The following is a 25885-nucleotide window of genomic DNA, read 5'->3' as shown; positions in this document are numbered from 1 at the left end:
CTTGAAGTCAGCCTTACAGTAAGGTCAGGGTGCCCTTTCATCTCAAAAGCTTTTGACACGTTGAGCACTGCTGTTCTGACTTATCAGAGCGTCAATCTCTGGCCCATGAAATCAAAAGTGTTGCAATACCTCCAGCACACATATTTTGACTAGGTTCCAGAATGGTATATACATGTGTTTTATACAATGTTGTTTTGTATAGATCAATGCATATAGCAGCATACAATGAATTCTATCTTATAGCCTGGAAAGGCTGTGGAGCTTCCTATTAATGCTTTTAGCAAGCAAGTTGGTTTTGAGCAAGTTAAAATCTTGACCATATATTTTTTTGATTGACTGAAGATCATGAATGTGGCAGGAAACGTAATTACTCGTGTGAAGCTAGAATAGTGAAGGGTGAGTTGTTGCAAGTGAAATGGGGCATTGGTTTCTTTTTTTTAATTCATTTGTGGGACATGGGCGTCTCTGCCTGGCCAGCATTTATTGCCCATCCCTAGTTGCCCGAGGGCAGTTGAGAGTCAACCACATTGCTGTGACTCTGGAGTCACCTGTGGACCGGACCAGGTAAGGACGGCAGACTTCCTTCCCTAAAGGACAATAGCGAACCAGATGAGCTTTTCCGACAATCGACAATTGTTTCTTGACCAAAGTTTTTTTAAAGTTTATTTATTAGTCGCAAGTAAGGCTTACATTAACACTGCAATGAAGTTATGTGAAATTTTCCTAGTCGCCACAGTCCAACAACGCCTGTTCGGGTCAAAGCACCTAACCAGCACATCTTTCAGAATGTGGGAGGAAACTGGAGCACCCGGAGGAAACCCACGCAGGCACGGGGAGAACGTGCAAACTCCACACAGACAGTGACCCAAGCTGGGAATCGAACCTGGATCCCTGGTGCTGTGAGGCAGCAGTGCTGACCACTGTGCTACCGTGCCGCCCAGTAGTTTTTTAATTCCATATTTTTTTATTGAATTCAAATTCCACCACCTGCTGTGGCGGGATTCGAACCCGCGGCCCCAGAACATTCACTGAGTTTCTGGATTAATAGTCCAGTGATAATACCAGTCGGCCATCATCTCCCCCTCCCTCTCTCACATACTATCAGACAGTTTCGAAGGCCTAGTGGACTGGGTGTTTCTCGATATAGCCCAGTTTTCTGTTACTCCTTACGCAGTTTGTAAAATGCCTTGTGATCATTGAACATGGCAGGATAGTTGGAGAGCAGTTAACAAAGCATATTGTATTCTGGGCTTAGTTAATAGGGACATAGAGTACAAGAGCAAGAAGGTCATGCTGACCTTATACAAAATACTGGTTAGACCTCAGCTAGAATATTGTGTACAGTTCTGGGCGCCACACTATAGAAAGAATGTGAACGCATTGGAGAGAGTGTGGAAGAAATTTACGAGAATGAGGGATGAGACACTTCAGTTATGAGGGTAGATTGGAGAGGTTGGGACTGTTCTCCTTGGAGAGAAGAAGGCTGAGGGGAGATTTGATAGAAATGTCCAAAATCATGAAGGAGCTGGGCAGAGCAGACAGGGAGAAACTGTTCCTGCTCGTAAAAGGATCGAGAATGAGAGGGCACAGATTTAAACTAATTTACAAAAGAAGAAAATGTGGTGAAAAACATTTTCACACAGTGAGTGATTGGGGTCTGGAGTGCATTGCCTGGAAGTGTGGTGGAGGCAGGTTCAATCGAGGTATTTAAGAGGGAATTAGATAATTACTTGAGTAGAAACAATATGCAGGGGTACGGGGAAAAAACAGGGGAATGCCACTCAGTCATGAAGCTCATATGGAGAGCCTGTACAGACATGATGGGCCAAATGGCCTCCTTCTGCACCATAACAATTCTGTGATCCTGTGATGTCTCAACCCAAGTCCTTGTTACAGCGTTGCTTTTATATGCTTGTAATTTGCTAAAAGCGTTTTTATATTTTCTCTTTTGCCTTTGCCTGAGCTCTCACGTGGTTTTCTATTAGGCTGAAGTGCAGGTTCCAGTTGTTCGACTACGTCTCACCATCGAATACGATTGAAACCTTGTTAAATGTCACTAGATGGTTGCTGGCAAAGGCTCCCTTTCCCCAATGACCTTTATTTGTGAGCAATATTGGTCGGGTGGGGACTCTTCATTTGCTGGATTGCATGTTTATTTTTTGTTTCTCAAATTATGTTTTAAGCCCAATATTTTACAAATCCATTAGTTGGTATGTGGCCATTGTTCTGTGTTTATTTCAGCTCTGCATTTTCCAGCACTGTTTTCACATTGAATTTACTGATTGTTCTGGCAACCCAGCAATCTGAGGCAACCCAGCAATCTGAGGCAACCCTGCAATCTGATCCCGTTTCTATAACAGATCCAGGATTTATATTGCAATCCACATTATGAAAGGGTTTAGCAAGCAATAGGGCAATGCCATTTGAGTTCTGCAGGTTACCTTGCACGCGTATTTGTGAATACCATGGGAAGGATGTGAACGTATTGGAGAGAACGCAGAAGAGATTCACGAGAATGGTTCCAGGGATGAGAAACTTCCGTTATGAGGATGGATTGGAGAAGTTGGGACTGTTCTCCCTGGGGGAGAAGAAGGCTGGGAAGAGATTTGATGGAGATGTTCAAAATCACGAGGGGGCTGGACAGAGCAGACGGGGAGAAACTGTTCCTGCTCGGGAAAGGATCGAGAAGGAGGGGGTGCAGATTTAAAGTGATTTTCAAAAGAAGCAAATGTGATGTGAGAAAAAACGTCTTCACCCAGCGAGTGGTTGGGGTCTGGAATGCACTGCGTGGAAGTGTGGGGGTTGGGCAGGTTCAATCGAGGCGTTTTGTGCAACTATGTTGTGCCCAAAGCAATGTTATAGCAAAATACAATGAAATTTCTCTTAGAGCCCGTAAGGATTGTGTGGAAGGCCCCTTTAGCTTTGTACAAGTGGGTGAACTGCGAGTGACTTAAAATCTTACCCCCATGTATTTTTTGACTGTCTTAAGTTCATGTGCTTGCAAGTAGCAGGAAATGTTTTTATTTCAGAATTAACTCTGCTATCAAATATCCACTTGGCTTCTGTTACCAAATTCGTGCAAGATGTAACTTGATCCCTATAAATCTCCTGGGTGTATTAGATGCCATTGCACTATGGTTGGGACATTATTAATGATGCAAAATAAACTGTGAGAAAGCTGGTTCCGTTTCAAAAGTATTTTTTGTTCAAATTATAGATGGGTTCTGAGATAACAGGACATTCATGTGGCTGTCAGGCTTGTCCTGAGTGATCAAATAGAACGGAAATCCTTAATGCCTCACATTGTAATTTGAGAAGATTGTACATTCTGCTCTTTCTTTACTTTATGGATTAGGTTTATGCTTGACATTTCTTACATCCATTACTTATGAATGCCGTGCTTTAGCTTACAACCAACCGACTTACTTTTCACCTGGCGTGTCGGAACACAACACTACCACATTCCACAGGAATGGTTCTGTTACTGAGGGGGGTGTGAAATGTATAATCTTCGTAAAGAGATTACAAGAAAAATAAAAACTTGGCAACACCTAAAATCAAAAGCTTTTGCAGTGCAGAGTCCTGATTAGAGTCATAGAGGTTTACAGCATGGAAACAGGCCCTTCAGCCCAACTTGTCCAGGCTGCCTGTAATAACTCCACGGAGGCGAAAGTCCCATCGCCAAATTACTTTATTTACACCATACATCTGTACACAGCCAGCTCTCCAGTTACTCCCTGCTGAATGCAGGCTGGGAGTCTGACACACCTGCTTTAAATAGGGAGCATGAGGTTCCCTGACTCAACCATCAATTAAGACTCATCAGGTAGTTCATACTCTAGCGAGCCAACCTCATTAGCCTGGCTGAAGTCATCACACTGCCCCTTTTTTATAACCCCTAAGCTAGTCCCAATTGCCTGCAATTGGTCCACATACCTCGATACCCATCTTACCCATGTAACTGTCGAAACGCTTTTTAAAAAACAAAATTGTACTCGCCTCTACTTCTGGCAGCTCGTTCCAGACATTCACCACCCTCTGTGTGTTCATCAAGTGTGACATGATGGGAGGGTGGTGGGGGTGAGCAGTTGGAGTTGATCCTCTGCCCCAAACCGTTAGGGAGTCTCCAAAGCTGCCTTATCCGTTCACCCGATGCCAATGTCAAAGGCTCAACGTGGCTCACTGGCTGACCCAGGGTGGGAAACGGACAGCCTCCTATCCCAATCTGGGCGGAGATGTTCTGGAGGCACTAACCCGGAGGGGGCTGCACACAGGTGGAATGCGCTGCCAAGTAGGGTGGTGGAGGCAGGCACACTGACATCGTTTAAGACTTACCTGGATAGTCACATGAGCAGCCTGGGAATGGAGGGATACAAACGATTGGTCTAGTTGGACCAAGGAGCGGCACAGGCTTGGAGGGCCGAAGGGCCTGTTTCCTGTGCTGTACTGTTCTTTGTTCTTTGTTCTTTGTTCAGGTTGGTAGCATATGCCAGACTGCCAACATCTCGTGAAGCTGAGAAGAGCAGAGCTCTGAGAAAAGTTCACTCCCTCCACCCCACCCACAAAGTCCTGAGTCACTTATCATTCCCTCTAAGGATCTTTGGTTAGATCAGTCATTACCTGTCACCACTGGGGAAGAGCACACTCAGGCCATTTGTATGAAAATAATGCAAATTCTACAACTGCCGGGAACTTTGATTTGCTTTAGTGACAGAATCACTCTACATCGCCCCCCCCCCCCCCCCTCCACCACACCTCCGCACCGCCCCCCCCCCCCCGCACCCCCACCCCCCCCACCCTTGTATCCCCCCTTGCCCACCCCCACCAAAACCCCACCACCCGCAAATAACATCAGGTAAGTGCGTGCATTATAGAAAGTTCATGTTACAGAAAGAGGCCACTCAGCCCATCGAGTCTGCACTGCCGAAAATGAGCCATTCAGCCTGATCCCACTTTCCAGCATTTGGTCTATAGCCTTGCAAGTTACGGCACTTGAGGTGCATATCCAAACACCTTTTAATTGAGTTGAGGCTTTCTGCCTCTACTATCGTTTCACACAGTGAGTTCCAGACCCCCCCACAACCCACTGGGCCTCCCCTCCAAACTTTCTACCAATCACTTTAAGTCTATGCCCTTTAGTCTCTGCCAAAGTAAACAGGATCTTCCCATCCTTTCTATCCGGGCCCCTCAACCACTATTGTACATCTCAATCAAATCTCCCCTCAGCATTCTCTGTTCCAATGAGAACAACCCCATCCTTTCCAATCTTTCCTCATTGCTGTAATTTTCTAGTCCTGGCAACGTCCTCGTAAATCTCCTTTGTACCGTCTCTCAAGCATTTACATTATTTCGACAAAGGGTGTTCTAGATTCGAAACGTTGGCTCTATTCTCTCTCCACAGACGCTATCAGACCTGCTGAGATTTTCCAGCATTTTCTGTTTTTGTTTCAGATTCTAGTAATTTGCTTTTATTTACATTAAATTCTGTAATGAAGTGACTAGAATTGCACACAGTCCTCAAGCTGTGGCCTAACTAATGTTCTTTATAGTTCCAGCATAACCACCCTGTTCTTATATTCTGTATCTCAGCTAATAAGTGAAAGGACTGCATATGTTTTTATAACCACCTTATCAGCCTGTCCTATTACATTTTTGCATTAGTTTTGCCTAATTTACCTGCCGCATTATGCTATGAAATATTCAAGCTTTAAGGTTCTTTTTCCCACCGAATGGCAGTCCCAGTGGTAGTGTAGAATAAAGCTGGTGTCCAAAGTTCACAGTGGAAGATGTTTGCTTGGAATCATCTTTAGTGGGAAAACATTCCTTCAAAGTAAACATTTGGTGGATATAGAACTCTGCAAAACTAATCTGTAAACAAAGGGGAGCAAAGATCCTGCCAGTGAAGTTATTGAGAGCAGCTGTTCACCATTGGGTGGTTAATGTATTCAATTATCCATCCAGTGTCCTCTGAGAGTGGAATAAGAGGGCACAGAAATTTTCAGTATAGACAGAAGCCTTTTGGCTTCCACAGTTGGTCTGCATTAGCTCCTTACTGGAGCAATCCAAACCGATCCACACTCTCTTCCACTGTTTCAAACATTCACCCAATTATCCAACAACTCTCAGAAGGAAGTATCTCCTCGCATTTATTCTCACTCCCAATTATGATGTTAAATTAATTGATGAAATCAGCTTTCACTATCCAATTTATTAACATCTGTCATTTATCAAAGGTTTACCAGGTTGATTCTGGGGATGGCAGGACTTGTGATTGAGGATAGATTGGCTAGGTTAGGATTGTTTGCACTGGAGTTCAGATGAATGAGGGGGGGATCTCATAGAGACCTATAAAATTCTAACAGGGCTAGACAGGGTAGATGCAGGAAGGATGTTCCGATGGTGGGAGTGTCCAGAATCAGGGGTCACAGTCTGAGGACGCAGGGTGTACCATTTAGGATGGAGATGAGGGGACATTTCTTCATCCAAAGGGTGGTGAGCCTGTGGAATTCATGACCACAAGAAGTAGCTGATGCCAAGACACTGAATATATTCAAGAGGTAGCTATATATAGGCGTATGGCGTACTAGCCTTCATTAATCGAGGGATTGAGTTTAGGAGTCGGGAGATAATGCTGCAGCTTTATAGGACCCTGGTTAGACCCCACTTGGAGTACTGCGCGCAGTTCTGGTCACCTCATTACAGGAAAGATGTTGAAGCCATTGAAAGGGTGCAGAGGAGATTTACAAGGATGTTGCCTGGATTGGGGGGCATGCCTTATGAGGATAGGTTGAGGGAGCTTGGTCTCTTCTCCCTGGAGAGACGAAGGATGAGAGGTGACCTGATAGAGGTTTACAAGATGTTGAGGGGTCTGGATAGGGTGGACTCTCAGAGGCTATTTCCAAGGGCTGAAATGGTTGCTACGAGAGGACACAGGTTTAAGGTGCTGGGGGGTAGGTACAGGGGGGATGTCAGGGGTAAGTTTTTCACTCAGAGGGTGGTGGGTGAGTGGAATCGGCTGACGTCGGTGGTGGTGGAGGCAAACTCGTTGGGGTCTTTTAAGAGACTTCTGGATGAGTACATGGGATTTAATGGGATTGAGGGCTATAGATAGGCCTAGAGGTGGGGATGTGATCGGCGCAACTTGTGGGCCGAAGGGCCTGTTTGTGCTGTGGCTTTCTATGTTCTATGTTCTATGTTCTATAGCACTTGGTGCGAATGGGATCAAAGGTTATGGAGAGAAAGCAGGATTAGGCTATTGAGTTGGACAATCAGCCATGATCGTGATGAATGGCAGAGCAGGCACGAAGGGCCAAATGGCCTCCTCCTGCTCCTATCTTCTATGTTTCTATATTTCTATTCATTTATGGGATTGGGCTAGCATTTACTGCCCATCCCTAATTGAATTGAATGGTTTGCTAGGTCATTTCAGAGGGCATTTAACAGTCACCAAATTGCTGTGGATCTGGAGTCACATTTTGGCAGGACCAGGCAAGGGTGGCAGATTTCCTTCCCTGAAGGACATTTGTGAGGCAGATGAGTTTTTATGATAATCGACAATGGTTTCATGGTCAGCACTGGCTTTCAATTCCAGATTTTTATTGAATTCAAATTTCACCATCTGCCATAGTTGGATTTGAAACCGGATCCCCAGAGCTTATAGGATTTCTCCTATTTTTGCCATGATGTAGTCTCACCAGGTCTCTGGATTACTAGTCCAGTGACAATATAATACCACTACGCCATCGCCTTCTCTTAGCTTATCTCTTCTACAGGAAAGAATCCTCGTTTCTCCTCGAAATTATGTATTCTTCGAACTGAAACCATCTGGTGAATCTATGCTTTGCACTTTTGGGCTGCCTAACAGCAGCATTCTCTCCCAAGCCAACTTGCCCATGATTGAGGCACTAATTATTCGAAACCAACTCTGCTGGACAGGATATGAGTTTGTACGTCTGACACCTGACAGCCAAAGCAATTACTTTATTCAGAACTCAGCTGGAGCAGCCCCGCCAGGAGGAAGGTGGACATGCTTCTGTTGTATCTGTCCAAGTCAGATACTTCAACCAGCTCCTGAATCAAAGTTTTACCCAGGTGCCTTTATTTAGGAGAAGAACAATGGATGGACACAGATATATAATGCAACAAACTTTATTAAATATAGTTAACCTGTAAATTACCCATTATCTTTACAAGAAGCACCCAGGATTTGGCTATACTACCCGTAAAGCTGGCTTGGCAGGCTGTAGATCCGGTCTGTGAGTCCCTCTGGTCCATCTCCGCGAAGGTGATTCCCGCTGGTCATTTCTTCCTTGCTTGCTTCCTTCCTTCCTTCTCTGATCTGGTCTGGTCTTGGTCATCTCCCGTCGCGAGTCTTCACTCCCAAGTGTCCAGAATGCCTATTTTATCCTCCTGTGGCGGATTTTCCCACCTGTCAATTGACACCTTCTGTCAATGGGGCCTCAGGAGAGGGGGTGGGTCTCAGCGCCCAATGGTCTAGTTGATGTCCTGTTGACAGGACGCCTGAACCTGTCCCAGGCACCTTGGAGTCTGGCCCCGTGTAGGCTGCGGACAATAGGCCGGTGCATATCAAACAGGAATGATGAGCACTTGGTGGTTTATTGATAGGGTGGATCCAGACATGCCCCTGCAGCCTGTCTGAGTTCTGTATATTCAAACATTGGCCAGGTCTGATTTTCTGCAGGCTACTTGCTGGAGCTGGCTGTAGTTTAATTTAGAGTGTCCAATTCTTTAATTTCAAATGTCCAATTTTATTTTGGATTCAGCACCACACTTCAGAGATGTCCTCAAGTCAACCCTGAAAAGGGATAACTTCCCCGCTAACTCATGGGAGACCCTGCCTTTAAACTGCCCAAAATGGAGAAAGCTCATTTGGGAAAGCACTGAGCACATTGAGAGTCTTCATCAGGACTGTGCAGGGGTGAAGTCGAGGCGTTGGAGGAAGCGCACAAACCTCCAAACCATCTACCCAACCCTTGAAATGCATGTGGCAGAGTCTGAAGTTGATGCATTGGACTTATCAGCCATCTCCGAACCCATCAAAGCACTGTGGAAGCAAATCCACCTCAAATTGAGGCACTGTTTAAGAAGAGAAGAATTCTAGGACTTTAATGTCCTCTATCATGGGGAATCCAAAACTGCCCACAGTGCTCTGACTGCAGCCAGAACAAAGTTTTGTACAGTCTTATATCATTAGAGCTTATCCCTAACAGTGGAATGAACATTGGTCAGGGGACTGGGAGAATTGCCTGGCTCTCTTTAAAACAGGAACACAATAGTTCCAACCTGAAACATCAAATAGAACATAGAACATAGAACATTACAGCGCAGAACAGGCCCTTCGGCCCACGATGTTGCACCGACCAGTTAAAAAAAAAAACTGTGACCCTCCAACCTAAACCAATTTCTTTTCGTCCATGAACCTATCTACGGATCTCTTAAACGCCCCCAAACTAGGCGCATTTACTACTGATGCTGGCAGGGCATTCCAATCCCTCACCACCCTCTGGGTAAAGAACCTACCCCTGACATCGGTTCTATAACTACCCCCCCTCAATTTAAAGCCATGCCCCCTCGTGCTGGATTTCTCCATCAGAGGAAAAAGGCTATCACTATCCACCCTATCTAAACCTCTAATCATCTTATATGTTTCAATAAGATCCCCTCTTAGCCGCCGCCTTTCCAGCGAAAACAATCCCAAATCCCTCAGCCTCTCCTCATAGGATCTCCCCTCCATACCAGGCAACATCCTGGTAAACCTCCTCTGCACCCTCTCCAAAGCCTCCACATCCTTCCTGTAATGTGGGGACCAGAACTGCACACAGTACTCCAAGTGCGGCCGCACCAGAGTTGTGTACAGTTGCAACATAACGCTACGACTCCTAAATTCAATCCCCCTACCAATAAACGCCAAGACACCATATGCCTTCTTAACAACCTTATCTACTTGATTCCCAACTTTCAGGGATCTATGCACACATATACCTAGATCCCTCTGCTCCTCCACACTATTCAAAGTCCTCCCGTTATCTGCAGCCCTGTGTGATTGGAGGTGTTGCCTATCAGATGAGATATTAACCTAATGGCCAGTCTGCCTGTTAGGGTGGATGTAAAATATCTCTGGTCAAAGATGTGCAAGGGAGCTCCCAGCGAACAAAACTCAGACATAACTGGAGGCTGCTGCTGTTTTAAATGGTCAGTTGCCTCCACAAAATGCACATCTGCAAATCCTGATCTGCCCCGCAAAAATGGTAGGTGCCATATTCAGGAGTGAGACCTTCAGATTTCAACCTCATCCACCATTTTTGAAATGATTGTGAAAATCCATGCCTGTGTGTGCATTACTAAGGTGCGTGAATCAAAACTTCTTGACTCCAATCCAAAGTTTGTTTCTCATTAAATCTTGTTCTGTTTGGTTTGGAGTAGTGTTCCAGGTCTACCTTTTTTCTGTCTTATTTACCCTGTACGGTCACACCTCAATCATTTCCTTTCAAGGCCAAAAATTCAAGTTTCTTTGGTCTTTTCTTTAAAGATTGGTCCTTTCGTTTTCATTCATTCGTGGGACATGGGCATCGCTGGCTGGGCCAGCATTTATTGCCCATCCCTAGTTGCCCTTGAGAAGGTAGTCGTGAGCTGCCTTCTTGAATCGCTGCAGTCCATGTCTTTTGGACTGTGTGAAGAAACCTCAATTGTTTGCAGGGTTTGACTGTTTCCAATGTGCTTGGGTGAGCAAAACCGAACACAGTACTCAAGGTGTGGTCTAATTAGAGCACTGTGCAGTTTAAACATGCTTTCTGATGACATTTACTCGAGTATTTCAACTTCCTAGTTCAACATTCTACTTGCCTTTTGTTACTCTGGAATGTTGAATAGCAAAACCCTTCAAATCTCTAAGGAACTCCACACTGACACTATATGGTGGTGGCACAGTGGTTAGCACTGCTACCTCACAGCACCAGGGACTCGGGTTCGATTCCCAGCATGGATTACTGTCTGTGCAGAGTCTGCACATTCTCCCCGTGTCTGCATGGGTTTCCTTCAGTTTCCACTCACAGTCTGAAAGACATGCTGGTTAGGTGCATTGACCGTGTTAAATTCTCCCTCAGTGTACCTGAATGGGCACCAGAGTGTGGTGATGAGGATATTTTCACAGTAACTTCATTGCAATGTTAATGTAAGCCTACTTGTGACTAATAAATCAACTTTAACTTTTACCATTTATTAAACTGATCTTTCTCTTCACTCTAGCTTTGACTGTAACACTATATTCTGCACCCTCTCCTTTCCTTCTTCCCTATGTACTCTATGAATGATATGCTTTGTCTGTATAGCACGCAAGAAACAATACTTTTCATTGTGTCCCATTACGTGTGACAATAATAAATCAAATCAAATCGAAGGAAAGAAAGGTTTGCATTTATATAGTACGTTGCATGAACAACAGATATTTCAAAATGGCTTACAACTAATGAAGTACTTTTGAAGTGTAGTCACCCAGTTGTCAATTTATGCACAGCAAGCTCCCACAATGAGCAATTTGATAATCACCAAATGATCTGTTTTTGTGATTGAGGAATAGATATTTGTCAGGACACCGGGGATAACTCCTTTACTCTTCTTTGTAATAGTACCAATGGGATATGTTACGGTATTGGAGCAGGCAGTTGGGGTCTCATTTTAGCATCTCATCTGAGAGGCGACACCTCTGACAGTGCAGCACTCCCACAGCGCTGCATTGGAATTTCAGCTCAGAATTTAGTGATCACACCCAGAACCTTGAGACTCTGAGGTGAGAGTGCCACCAATGGAGCCATGACTGACCCAAGTCATGGACCTCTGCCAGTGGCTTGAAGTGGACCTGTGGTGATTCAGGAGCCAATTTTCAACATGTTAATTTTTACTTTTCTTTGCTCTGATATTAACAAGATTCCTAATTTCAATTCAAGAAAAGGCAACAGTAAGATTATGAAATTGGACCACAAGAAGAGTTTGAACTTTTGTTCTGTGAATGTGTGCGGGAAGATTGGACGGAATGAAAAATAGTCAGCTTGTTCATTACTAACTCGCTTCATGCTGCAGACATTGCCCCTTTACCTTATTCATTCATGTGGTATGGGTGTCACTGGCTGGCCAGCATTTATTGCCCATCCCTCATTGCCTGAGGGCTGTTGAGAGTCAACCACATTGCTGGGGCTCTGGAGTCACATGTGGGCCAGACCAGATAAGGACAACAGATTTCCTAAAGAACATTAGTGAACCAGATGGGTTTTTCTGACAATCGACAACGGGTTCATGGCCATCAGTAGATTCTTAATTCCAGATTTTTATTGAATTCAAATTTCACCATCTGCCATGGTGGGATTTGAACCTGGGTCCCCAAAGCATTACCCTGGGTCTCTGGATTACTAGTCCAGCAATAATACCACTACACCACTGCCTCCCCTTAAATTTTCCGGCCGTTCACACCAGCGGGACTTTCTGCTCCCACTGCAGTGGACAGAGATTTAGCTGAGCGTCAAATTCTCCGACTTCGTTTGCAGTGTCAGCCGGGCGGGAATGGGCAGAAAATTCTGGCCAACATTTCTAGTCCTTGAGACTTCTTCAGAGCTGAAGTCTTTCCAACATTTTCTGTTCTATCATAGAATCCCTACAGTGCAGAAGGAGGCCATTTGGCCCATCGAGTCTGATGACCACAATCCCACCCAGGCCCTATTTCACTTCCGATTTCCCGTATCTGCAGTATTTCGCTTTTATTTGAGTGCTTTTTCTTCTTATGTGTTCGTGGGGGTTTGAGTGTCACTGGATAGGCTAGCATTTATAGCTCACCCCTTTCAGCCACCTTCTTGAACTGTGCGTCTTGTTAGATCTATTTCAGAGGACAATTAGTCAGCCCTGGGCCTGGAGTCACATGTGTAGGCCAGACCATGTAAGGATGTCAGATTTCCTACCAAGTGAAGCAGATGGGCATTTACAAAAATCCAGTAGTTAAATGACTATTATTAATGAGAACTAACATTTCACTCCAGATTAATGAATTTAAATTCCCCCCAGCTTTTGATTTGATTTATTATTGTCACATGTATTGGGATGCAATGAAAAGTATTGTTTTTGTATGTTATACAGACAAAAGATACCATTCATAGAGTAAAGGGGGAGAAGGAAAGGAGAGGGTGCAGAATATAGTGTTACAGTCATAGATAGGGTGTAGAGAAAGATCAACTTAATGTATGCTAGATCCATTCAAAAGTCTGATGGCAGCAGGGAGGAAGCTGTTCTTGAGTCAGTTGGTACGTGATCTCAGATTTCTGTATCTTTTTCCCCACGGAAGAAGACAGAAGAGAGTATGTCCGGGGTGTGTGGTCCTTGATTACTACGCGGTGGGAAGCGTAGACGGAGTCAATGGACGGGAGGTTGGTTTGCGTGCTGGGCTGGGCTACATTCACAACCCTTTGTCATTTGAATTGTGTCTCTGGAACATTAAAATAAAATACTGCAGAGGCTGGAAATCTGAAATAAAAACAGAAAATGCTGGATAAACATCTGAGGTCAGGTACCAACCCACTCAAGAACAGCTTCTTCCCTGATGCCATCAGACTTTTGAATGGACCTACTTTATATTAAGTTGATCTTTCTCTACACCCTAGCTATGACTGTAACCCTACACTCTGCACTGTGTCCTTTCCTTCTCTATGAACGGTATGCTTTGTCTGCATAGCGCCAAGTAACAATACTTTTCACTGTATACGAATAGGTGTGACAATAATAAATCAAATCAGCATTACAGGTTACTGGATAAGTCTTGTTTCTCTCTCTCCACAGTTGCTGCCAGACCTGCTGAGTTTATCCAGCATTTTGTGTTTCTATCCCTCGGATACTGCCTCTGGATTACTGGTTCAGTGATATTTACCACTACGCTGCCGTTTCCATGGGGTCACTGCAAATAATAATAAAAATAACCTTTGATATAAAACTTTCTCTGATGGTAAAGGCTGATAGGAAACCCAGGGAAAGGTTAGTGAGCTCGCCATCGCCGCCTGTCTGGCTCTCCCTCCCGTGCAGGTGAGTTAGTGCAGTTGGCGAAACTTCATTCTGTGGATTGCTGGGCTGAAGTTACCTGTGGCGTTAAAGCGAGCCCCGGGCGGGGATGTCTTGCTGTGGCCAATATGAGGTGAGTCCTCGCTGTCAGTACCGGGGCTGGGGACCCCCTCGCTGTCAGTACCGGGGCTGGGGACCCCCTCGCTGTCAGTACCGGGGCTGGGGACCCCCCCTTCTGTCTGACTGCTGTTTGTACCAATGACAGTCTCTATGGGGAAAAGCCAGAGGTGCCTTTTATGTCTTCCAGTGTGTGATGTTTGGGGCCTTGGTAAAAAGTTACCGGCAGAGATAAAGGTGACAGTGCAGCGGGAGTCACTGCAAGTACTTCCCATTATAATCGCTGCTGATTCCAAAGTGACAGAGCTCCTCCACACTGAGCTAGATTTGTGATGTTAAGGTGCTCTGGCTGCAGGATCATCAGCTCACTCGTTGTTATTCAATCTTTATTTTAATTAACTCACATCCGCCCTGGAAGAAAAGAGAGTGATTGAAACCTTTACCCCACCCCCATGAACTGGTGAAGTACATACTTTCACCATGAACACACTACAGTTTATTTATTAGTCGCATGTAAGGCTTACATTAACACTGCAATGAAGTTACCGTGAAAATCCCCTTTTCGCCACACTCCAAAGCCTGTTTGGGTACACTAAGGGAGAATTTAGCATGGCCAATGTACCTAACCATCACGTCTTTCGGACTGTGGGAGGAAACTGGAGCACCCGGAGGAAACCCACACAGACATGGGGAGAACATGCAAACTCCAGACAGTCTCCCAAGCCGGGAATCGAATCTGGCTCCATGGCTCTGTGAGGCAGCAGTGATAACCACCATGCCACCCTGTCGCCCTCACATTACAGTGGGCACTCTACTGCTGACTCCAGCTGGAGTTAAAAGGGAGTCCAGCTGGTTAATAAAAGCTCTTATCCACCTGTGCAAACACGCACCCTTCTCTGGCTCCGTGACCCAGTTAGCTTTCTAATAAATCTTTCCCTTTATTTGAAGAATTTTTTTTTAAAGTGAAATTCTTTTGGAACTGGTTTGTAAGATGTTTCATCAGGGTCAGAACATTGAAACTAAAATAGACTTTTTCATGGTTTGTTTTCAATTCAAATTACAGGTCTTTATGGAAATGTTTTTTTTTGGGGGGGTAAAGTTTTTTATTGACTCAGGAGGGCAAAGACTAGTCACTTTATCACAGTCAAAAATAACCCAGGTATCTTTTCTTCACATTAACCTTTCCTTAGACACTTCACCCCTGCCACTTCACCTGAGGACTTCTCTGCCATTGTTATTGACACTATTTATTTGGCTCCTTGCACTTTCTGTTCTGGCAGCTTGGATCTTGGGCAGCATGGGGACACAGTGGTTAGCGCTGCTGCCTCGCAGCACCAGGGACCTGGGTTCAATTCCAGCTTTGGGTCACTGTCTGTGCGGAGTTTGAACATTCTCACCGTGTCTGCATGGGTTTCCTCCGGGTGCTCCGGTTTCCTCCCATACTCCAAAGGTGTGTGGGTTAGGTTGATTGGCCATGCTAAATTGACCCTAATGTCAGGGGGGATTAGCAGGGTAAATGCGTGGGTTTACCAGAATGGGATTGTGGTCAGTACAGGCTCGATGGGCCGAATGGCCTCCTTCTGTATTGTAGGGATTCTGTGATTCTTATTTCAGCTTTCCAGCATCCACAGTATTTTCATAGAATCCCTACAGTGCAGAAAGAGGCCATTCAGCCCATCGAACCTGCACTGACAGCAATCTCACCCAGGCCCTATCCCCATGTATTTACCCTGCTAATCGCACTGACGCTAAGGGGCAATTTACCATGGCCAATCTACCTAACCTGCATATCTTTGGAGTGTGGGAGCACCTGGAGGAATGTGTAAACTCCATACCCGAGGCCGGAATTGTACTGGGCCCCTGGCACTGTGCCACCATGCAGCTTTTATATTATTGTCATCAACTCCCTGTCTCTATCAGTTTTGACCCCTCAACCCTCGAAAGCTTCCGTTCTGCCGCGAACTCCTTGTTACTCCTGTGTTGCTCCTAACTTCTTGAAAGTGTTGTCGTTTCCCAAATCCGTGCCCGTCTTCCCAGCAAATCCACGTTTAAATCTCTGCGATCGGATTTCCACCACTGACGTGGTGCCAAAGCAGCCCCAGTAAAAAGCAGAAAGGTTTGGCTCCGGGGTCTTCAGTTACGTAGGTAGACTAGAGGAGTTGGGGCTGTTCTTCTTGGAAAAGAGACGATTAACAGGAGATTTGATGGAGGTTTTCACAATCATGAGGGGTCCGAATGGAATAGATAGGGAGAAACTGTTCCTGTTAGGGGAAGGATCAAAAAACGTAGATGCTTAGCAAAAGAAGCAACTGTGACGTGAGGAAAAGGTTTTTTTTACAGTCGAGTGGTTAGGATCTGGAACACAATGCCTGAGATTGTGATGGAAGGAGGTTCAACCAGGGCTTTCAAAATGGAATTGAATATCTGAAGAAGAAATGTGTAGGAAAATGGGAACAAGGCAAGGGAGTGGGACTAAGTGAGTTACTCTTACAGGCAGCTAGCACAGACACAATAGACTGAATAGCCTCTTCCTGTGCTGCAACCATTCTATGACTCTATGAAAACCATCATCGTCTTGCAATCCCAGTGTAGCAGCTGGCTCCTTTAAGGAGCGTGCGTCAGAACTGGAGAATAGCATAGCCTACGCTATGATGTATAGAGTCACATGGTAATAGATTCAGATGCACATGCGTCATATGGGAACTTTAGTGTCCCGATGATAAGATCTTGAGATTTGTATGTTTAAACATGAACTATTTATTGTTAGTCTTTAACTATTTGTAGATCCCAGGTTACTCTCATGAATGGAGCTACTTCTCCATGCAGGTAGGCTTCCAGAGTGTTCTGAGTCGATTACCATGTGACTCTGTACAGCATACCTTGGGCAGTGCTATTCTTCAGTCCTACATTAACCCTTGCCCTGCTGAGCACCTTTACATTACAATGGTATGCAGGCACACAATGCAACAATGGTGGCATTCTGTTAATGTCATTGAACTAGTAATCCAGAGGCCCTGGCTAATGCCCTGGGTTCAAATCCCACTATGGCAACTGGTAGAATTTAAATTCTGTTCATAAATCTGGAATTGGACGCTAGTCTCTGTAATGGTGACTGTGAGACTCTCATCATTTATTGTAAAAATCTGGTTCACTAATGTCATTACCTGGTCTGGTCTACATGTGACTCTAGACCCATAGCAACATGACTGACTCTTAACTGTGCTCTGAAATGGCCCAGCATGACACTCATTTCAAGGACGATTATGAATGAGCAACAAATGCTGGCCTTGCCAGTGACGATGTGGAGATGCCGGCGTTGGACTGGGGTAAACACAGTAAGAAGTTTAACAACACCAGGTTAAAGTCCAACAGGTTTATTTGGTAGCAAAAGCTACCAAATAAACCTGTTGGACTTTAACCTGGTGTTGTTAAACTTCTTACTGTGCTTGCCAGTGACACCATGAAAGATTAAAGAAAAGAAAATCTAAAAATGAAACCCTTTAACATCACCGCGAACTTTAGAATGATTAGATGTCCCATTGTATTAGTTGCACTGTGGTTTTGACTGTGTCCCAGTTTATCTGGCAACTGCTGCCTTGCGGTTAAATTCATCCCTAAAACATCATTTATTAACATGCCAACATTATCGACCTAGCAATTTGTTGTTAAAAAAGTGTGTAAAACTGAATCCATGGGTACAATGCACACATTGCAGGACATCTTACTGATGCCATGTCTTCAGAATACATGAAAACTCAGTGCATGCCTAAACGTTGTAGCAGAAATGAGAATGGATCAAAGAATGTTGATGTTTTATTTCAGGTGTCTGGTGAAGGCGTATCACACAGGGAATGGCGTCCACAGATTTACAGGAGGTCCACAGACGTTCTATGGCTCGTGATCTTCTGTCTTTGCTGGGCTGGAATGGTGAGTCTGTTGTACTTGGTGCTAGCAGGAAAAATGTATTCTTCAGCCAAAAGGAACAAAATGACTTCATCTAATCTTATTTTTGGCGTGATGGTCTGACCACAAACATTTTAAGCTGTTGAGTTTATGATTAGCCCAAGTGACATTTTCAAATATGAGCCATAAATACAACAGTGAAGAAAAAATTCATTTGTGGGACCTGGGTGTCGCTGGCTGGCCAGCATTTGTAGCCCATCCCTAGGTACCCTTGAGGAGGTGGTGGTGAGCTGCCTTCTTGAAACGTTGCAGTCCCATGTGCTGTGGGTTGACCCACAATGCTGTTAGAGAGGGAATTCCTGGATTTCGACCCAGCGACTGCGAAGGAATGGTGATATATTTCTAAGTCAGGGTGGTGAGTGGTTTAGAGGGGAACTTGCAGGTGGTGGTGTTCCCATGTATCTGCTGCCTTTGTCCTTCTAGATGGGAGTGCTCATGGGTTTGGAAGGTGCTGTCTAAGGATCTTTGGTGAATTTCTGCAGTGCATCTTGTAGATAGTACACACTGCTACTACTGAGCATCGGTGGTGAAGGGAGTGGATAGAACATAGAATATAGAAAAGCTACAGCACAGACAGGCCCTTCGGCCCACAAGTTGCGCCGAACATGTCCCTACCTACTAGGCTTACCTATAACCCTCTATCTTACTGACTTCCATGAACTTATCCAAAAGTCTCTTAAAAGACCCTATCGAATCCGCCTCCACCACCACTACCGGCAGCCGATTCCACGCACCCACTACCCTCTGAGTGAAAAACTTACCCCTAACATCTCCTCTGTACCTACTCCCCAGCACCCTAAACCTGTGACCTCTTGTGGCAACCATTTCAGCCCTGGGTAAAAGCCTCTGAGAATCCACTCTATCAATACCCCTCAACATCTTATACACATGTTTGTGGATGAGGTGCCAATCAAGCGGGGCTGCTTTGTCCTGGATGGTGTCAAACTTCTTGAGTGTTGTTGGAGCAGCACCCATCCAGGCAAGTGGGGAGTATTCCATCACACTCCTGACTTTGTGCCTTGTAGATGCTGGGCAGGCTTTGGGGAGTCAGGAGGTGAGTTAGTCTCCACAGAATTCTCAGCCTCTGACCTGCTCTTGTAGCCACATTATTTATATGGCTAGTCCAGTTCAGTTTGCCCCTTCTCAGCCTAAGCTTGGATGTTGCCCAGATCTTGCTGCATTTGGACATGGACTGTTTCAGTATCTGAGGAATCACAAATGGTGCTGAACATTGTGCAATAATCAGCAAACATCCACACTTCTGACCTTATGAAGGAAGGAAGCTCATTGGCGAAGCAACTGAAGATGGCTAGGTCAAAGACATTCCCCTGAGGAACTCCTGCAGTGATGTCCTGGAGCTGAGATGACTGCCCACCAACCACCACAACCATCTTCCTTTGTTCCAGGTGTGACTTCAACCAATGGAGAGTTTTCCTCTTGATTCCCGTTGACTCCAGTTTTGCTGGGCTCCTTGATGCCACACTCAGTCAAATTCTAAAAGTAAAGTAAAGGTTATTTATTAGTCACAAGTAGACTTACATTAACACTGCAATGAAATCACTGTGAAAATCCCCTAGTCACCACACTCCAACGCCTGTTCGGGTACACTGAGGGAGAATTTAACATGGCCAATGCACCTAACCAGCACATCTTTCAGATTGTGGGAGGAAACCAGAGCACCCGGATGAAACCCACGCTGACATGAGGAAAATGTGCAGACTCCGCACAGTCACCCAAGCCAGGAATCGAACCCAGATCCCTGGTGCTGTGAAACAGCAGTGCTAACCACTGTGCCACCCTGGTGCTGCTTTTGTCCTGCTTTTTGTGGATAGGATATACTTGGACAATTTTTCACATTACCGGGTAGATGCCAGTGTTGTGGCTGTACTGGAGCAGTTTGACAAGGGGCGCAGCAAGTTCAGGAGCACAAGTCTTCAGTACTATTGCCCAGATGTTGTCAGGGCCCATTGCCTTTGCAGCATTCAGTGGCTTCAGCCATTTCTCCATATCACATGGAGTGAATAGAATTGGCTGAAGTGTGGCATTTGTGATATTGGAGACCTCAGGAGGAGGCCGAGATAGATCATCCACTCTGCACTTCTGACTGAAGGTGATTGCAAAAGCATCTTAATATCTTAAAATATGGTCCAAATACTCTGAAGGTCTCCAATGATACCGCTGCACTCACTAATCTATTATCAGAAAGAGACAAGTCCTGAAATCCTCTGTTTTTTCTGGTTGTGCAGGTTGACCAAGGGGAAGGAATTTGAGTTGGAACCCGACTTTAGATCTCATCTTCTTTCCCGAACTTCTTCTAGTCACTCCTATTCTGTCTGATGATATAGCTCACTGACAGACTTAATTCCACTTAACCTTCAGTCAATGTGCATGATGCATACATGGTGCAAACATGCTTATTATACAAGATAGGGCAATTTCCAAGTGGTGTGGCAAAGTGATATTGAACCATTGAAGCTTACAACACAAGAGGGTTGTAGGAGTAGGAATTATTTGTCACTTGTAAGCTTTGCCTGGTGGAACTCAACATAGAATGGCCTTAAAGTGACCCTTAAATCATCCTCAGGAGGCTGCCCTGTAAGCTCTCCCGTTACCTTTTAACTATTTCTGTAACATCGGGGAGGATGTGAATGTTTCACCTGCTCACCACCCCACCCACAAAGAAATCATCCCATCCGCTGTCAAAGCCTCTTTGGCCTCACATCCAGCTATCATTTCCATGTCAATGTAGTGAAGGCGTTTGTACCTGTTCCACATTCCCATTGCAATTTGTGACAGTGCATGCACATTCTGTCAAAATGTACATCATGGCCAAACCTCCTAAGTGACTCATGCTTTGGGCAGAATTGATATAGTTAAAACAGAGTTCATAAGTTCATCAGATATAGGAGCAGAATTAGACCATTCGGCCCATCGAGTCTGCTCCACCATTCGATCATGGCTGATATGCTCCTCATCCCCATTTTCCTGCCTTCTCCCCATAACCCTTCAACCCATTACCAAGTAAAAATCTGTCTAACTCCTCCTCAAATTTACTCACTGTCCCAGCATCCACCGCACTTTGGGGTAGCGAATTCCACAGATTCACAACCCTTTGGGAGAAGTAGTTTCTCCTCAACTCTGTTTTAAATTTGATACTCCTTATCCTAAGACTATGGCCTCTCATCCTAGAATGCCCCATAGGAGGAAGCATCCGCTCCACATCTACTTTATCCATACCTTTTATCATCTTGTATACCTCAATTTGATCTCCCCTCATTCTTCTAAATTCCGGAGAGTATAGGCCTAAACTGTTCAAGCTCTCTTCATATGACAAACCCCTCATCTCTGGAATCAATCTAGTGAACCTCCTCTGAACTGCCTCCAATTTTTCCTCAAATGCAGGGATCAAAACTGTGCACAATACTCCAGGTGCGGCCTCACCAGTGCCTTGTATAGCTGCAATTATGCTTCCTTCCCTTTATATTCTATTCCTTTAGCTATAAATGCCAACATTCCATTCGCTTGCTTTATTATCTGCTGTACCTGCATGCCAGTTTTCTGTGACTCATGAACGAGGACACCCAGATTCTTTTGCACTTTTGGGGCTTTTGGGGTTATTTAAGCTTGCAGGCATGGGGTGGCACAGTGGCACAGTGGTTAGCACTGCTGCCTCACAGCGCCACGGACCCGGGTTCAATTCTGGCCTTGGGTGACTGTGTGGAATTTGCACATTCTCCCCATATCCGCGTGGGTTTCCCCGAGTGCCCCGGTTTCCTCCCAGTCTAAAGGTGTGCAGATTAGGTGCATTGCCCATACTAAATTGCCCCATAGTGTCATAAGATGTGTGGTATGGGGTATTCACCATGGTAAATGTGTGGGGTTACAGGGATAGAACCTGGGTAAGATGCTCTGTTGGAGAGCCGGTGCAAACTCGATGGACCAAATGGCCTCCTTCTGCACAGTAGGGATTCTATGATTCTGTGAAATAGCATCTGAAAATCTTCCCTCACTGACCACAGCGAGGAAACCCATGTGTAAGGCAGGTGGCTACTGAGAGTGAAGGTTCCTCCTTGATTCGTGTGCAATGCTTACTTCAGAACAGGACGCTACACCAGCAACCCCGCACCTTGTGCTTCTATGTATTTCATATGTAAGAACTTATTTGGTGAGGTAGTTCTCTTGAAATGAGAGTCAGAATGTTGTAATCATCAAACCAAAAAAAAAATAAGTAACCCTGGAATTCTTGCAGCTTGGGTCACCTGACTCCAGGTATGTGGAGTATTTGAAGAACGAAGGTGCCTAGAAGTTACTAATTCACCTGCTTCTCCTCACCACACCCTTTAATTTACCTCAGCCTACAGCTACCACCGCAAAACACAAATACACTTCTTCCCCCGCTTTCCTGTCTTCATGGAATCCCGGAGCAACAAAGGAGAGTGTTCAGTGTATTGAGCCTGTGCTTTGGGTCCCCACACCCACTGTCTGCTCTATCCCTCCACATTGTTAAATCCTTCCTTTTTGACTATCTATTAAATTCCTTTTGGGAAGTTACTGACCTTTCAGGCAGCGCATTCCAGATTGCAACCACTCACTGTGTAAAATTAAATTCTCCTCATTTCCTTTCCCCCACGAGTTCTTTTGTCACTTATCTTAGTTGAAGCTCTTGAGTTGACTGCATTGACTGAGCAGAAACATAAAACAGCAAGGATTACCAATCAGTTATCCCTGCTGACAAATAGTGCAGTAAGAAGTCTCACAACACCAGGTTAAAGTCCAACAGGTTTATTTGGTAGCAAATACCAAATAGTGAGCACAGGTTGGGTTAGCCTTCACTGATTGAATACTCAACTCAGTTCATGCGTGAGAGTTCCTTAGGCTTTCCTCACTAGAATCAACACCCCCCCCCCGCCCCCATCTCCTTGTCCTGCGCACCCCCTTCCCCTATTTGTGGGTGGCACGGTGGCAGAGTGGTTAGCACTGCTGCCTCACGGCGCCAGGGACCCAGGTTCAATACCAACCTTGGGTCACTGTCTATGTGGAGTTTGTACATTCTCCCCGTGTCTACGTGGGTCTCTTTTGGGTGCTCCGGTTTCCTCCCATAGTCCAAAGATGTGCCGGTTAGATGGATTAGCCATGTTAAATTGCTCTTTAGTGTCCAAAGATAGGGGGATAAGGGGGATAAGGTTTTGATGTGATTTGATTTACTATTGTCACATGTATTAACATACGGTGAAAAGTGTTATTTCTTGCGCGCTATGCAGACAAAGCATACCACTCATAGAGAAGGAAACGAGAGAGCGCAGAATGTAGTGTTACAGCCATAGCTGGGGTGTAGAGAAAGATCAACTTAATGAAGGTAGGTCCATTCAAACGTCTGATGGCAGCAGAGAAGAAGCTGTTCTTGAGTCAGTTGGTATGTGACCTCAGACTGTTGTATCTTTTTCCTGACGGACGAAGGTGGAAGAGAGAATGCCCGGGGTGCGTGGGGTCCTTAATTATGCTGGCTGCTTTGCTGAGGCAGCGGGAAGTGTAGACAGAGTCAATGGATGGGAGGCTGGTTTGCGTGATGGATTGGGCTACATTCACGACCTTTTGTAGTTTCTTGTGGTCTTGGGCAGAGCAGGAGCCATACCAAGCTGTCATACAACCAGAAAGAATGCTTTCTATGGTACATCTGTAAAAGTTGGTGAGAATCGTAGCTGACATGCCAAATTTCCTTAGTCTTCTGAGAAAGTAGAGGCGTTGGTGGGCTTTCTTAACTATAGTGTCAGCACGGGGGGACCAGGACAGGTTGTTGGTGATCTGGAGACCTAAAAGGTTGAAGCTCTCGACCCTTTCTACTTCGTCCCCGTTTATGTAGACAGGGGCATGTTCTCCTCTACACTCCCTGAAGTCGATGACAATCTCCTTCATTTTGTTGACATTGAAGGAGAGATTATTGTCACCGCACCAGTTCACCAGATTCTCTATCTCATTCCTGTACTCTGTCTCATCATTGTTTGAGATCTGTCCCACTGTGGTGGTGTTGTCAGGTTGGGGAGAGGGCCTGGGTAAGATACTCTGTCAGAGATTGGGTGCAAACACGATGGGCCTCTTCCGCACTGCAGGGATTCTATGATGTGATATTCTTTGATGGACTTTGCAGGGGTCGTAGAATCCCTACAGTGCAGAAAGAGGCCATTTGGGCCATCGAGCCTGCACTGACAACAATCCAGGCCCTATCCCTGTAATCCCACACATTTACCCTGCTAATCCCCCTGACACTAAACAGCAATTTTGCATGGCCAATCAACCTCACCTGCACATTTTTGGACACCTTTGTGCAGCCTAATTACCATGTGGAACTTTGACAGGGAACTCTTAACAAACTACAGGCCTTTGATTCTTGTTGTCTCTCTGAGTTGGTGTTTGGGAGTAAAACTGGCTGAAGGATTTACAAGTCTGATGGTTTTTTTCTCATTCCAGATGCATAAACACAAACTCCTGTCCTCAAGGGGGGTATATTATTAATTTCCTGTTTATTCATGTGTGACCACCACATTTATCTCTGCATATTCTGCCAAAGTATATGTATTGGCAAACATCCCGAAGCGCAAAGTGCTTTGGAAATGTTTTGCACAAGTGCACTTAGTTCAAAACAAAACCGTGCAGAACAATATTTGCACTCATGTAAGTCACCTGCACTGGTCACAATTGCACGTTTAAAGTCTGCATATTTTTCTTGCCCAGGAGGTTGACCTGGGTTTTTTGCTCTTTCAGGACATTCTTGTTTACCGGATGGACTGACATTTCATTGTACTTGATTTCCTCACAAAAGTGGGATAATTGGCTTTAAATTAGTTTTATTAGTGTCTGCAAAAGCACATGAGAAGCCATTCCCTTCCCTCGTGCTTGGCCCTCTCATAATCTCTCTCTTGCCTTACTCCCTCTCAACGAAAGACTGGCATTTATACAGCATCTTTCACAACCTCCAGGCATTACAGCCAGTGAAATGTGCTCACTATTGTAATGCAGGAAACGTGGATGCTGATGTGCACATAGCAGGATCCCACAAACAGCATTGGAATAATGACCAGATATTGTTTTTAAGTGGTGTTGATTGTGGGTACCTGGGTAACTCCCCTGTTTCTCCTCAAACTAATGTCATGGGATCTTTCACACAGGGCGTTGCTCCACCCTGTTAAGTGTTTTAAGTATGGCGGTGACTTAGAGGTTTGGTCTGGTGTTATAGTGATAGCAACGGCTGTAGTATTTATTGCGTAATTGACAATAACCTGAACCCGAAGTGGCATATACTGCATAGCCACAAACAGAACAGATAATGGATAGACATTTATTTACCTGTGATTTGTTAATCCATATTGGAACAATGGAATGAAAGTAATTTAATTGTTAAGTGAAATTAATGTGGCACACTTGGCTATAGAACTTGCATAGATATTGATCAAAAAATGTAACGCCTGTTAATAAGGCCACAAGAAAAGCAAGCAAAACATTAAGGTTCCTTTCTAAAGAGATAGACCCAAAAAGCAGAGGAGATATTTTGAACTTTTATTTTATCCGTGCGCAGGATGTGAGCGTCGCTAGTAAGGTCAACATCCCTAATTACACCTGAGAACTCTTATCGAACTTTGGTTAGACCACACTTGGAGTTTTGTGGGCAGTTCTGGTCCCCAGAGAGCGGTCGCAACCATCAGGCAAACTAGGCGGCTGCCTCGGGAGGCAAGATTTGAGGTGGAATGAAAGTAATTTA

General features: G+C 45.0%; 1 protein-coding gene across 5 annotated transcripts in view; it reads left to right on the top strand.

Moving 5' to 3' along the window:
* Positions 1 to 25885, top strand: part of LOC144497493 (choline transporter-like protein 3) — a 133644-nt gene that overhangs the window by 3097 nt on the left and 104662 nt on the right. For 2 of the 5 annotated variants that reach the window (XM_078218840.1, XM_078218839.1), the window contains exons 1-2: positions 14061 to 14185; positions 17992 to 18096. In XM_078218840.1, coding sequence (XP_078074966.1) covers positions 14162 to 14185; positions 17992 to 18096 — 129 coding nt within the window. In that variant the 5' untranslated portion in view covers positions 14061 to 14161. Of the gene's footprint in view, positions 1 to 343; positions 397 to 10224; positions 10269 to 14060; positions 14186 to 17991; positions 18097 to 25885 lie in introns of those variants that run through there. The other 3 variants (XM_078218842.1, XM_078218841.1, XM_078218843.1) reach the window with 3 other exon arrangements.

Source organism: Mustelus asterias, chromosome 8 (genome assembly GCF_964213995.1).
Source record: "Mustelus asterias chromosome 8, sMusAst1.hap1.1, whole genome shotgun sequence".
NCBI classification, from domain to species: Eukaryota; Metazoa; Chordata; class Chondrichthyes; order Carcharhiniformes; family Triakidae; genus Mustelus; species Mustelus asterias.
The sequence above is the reverse complement of the archived record's forward strand: the minus strand, read 5'-3'. Positions and strand labels throughout refer to the sequence as shown.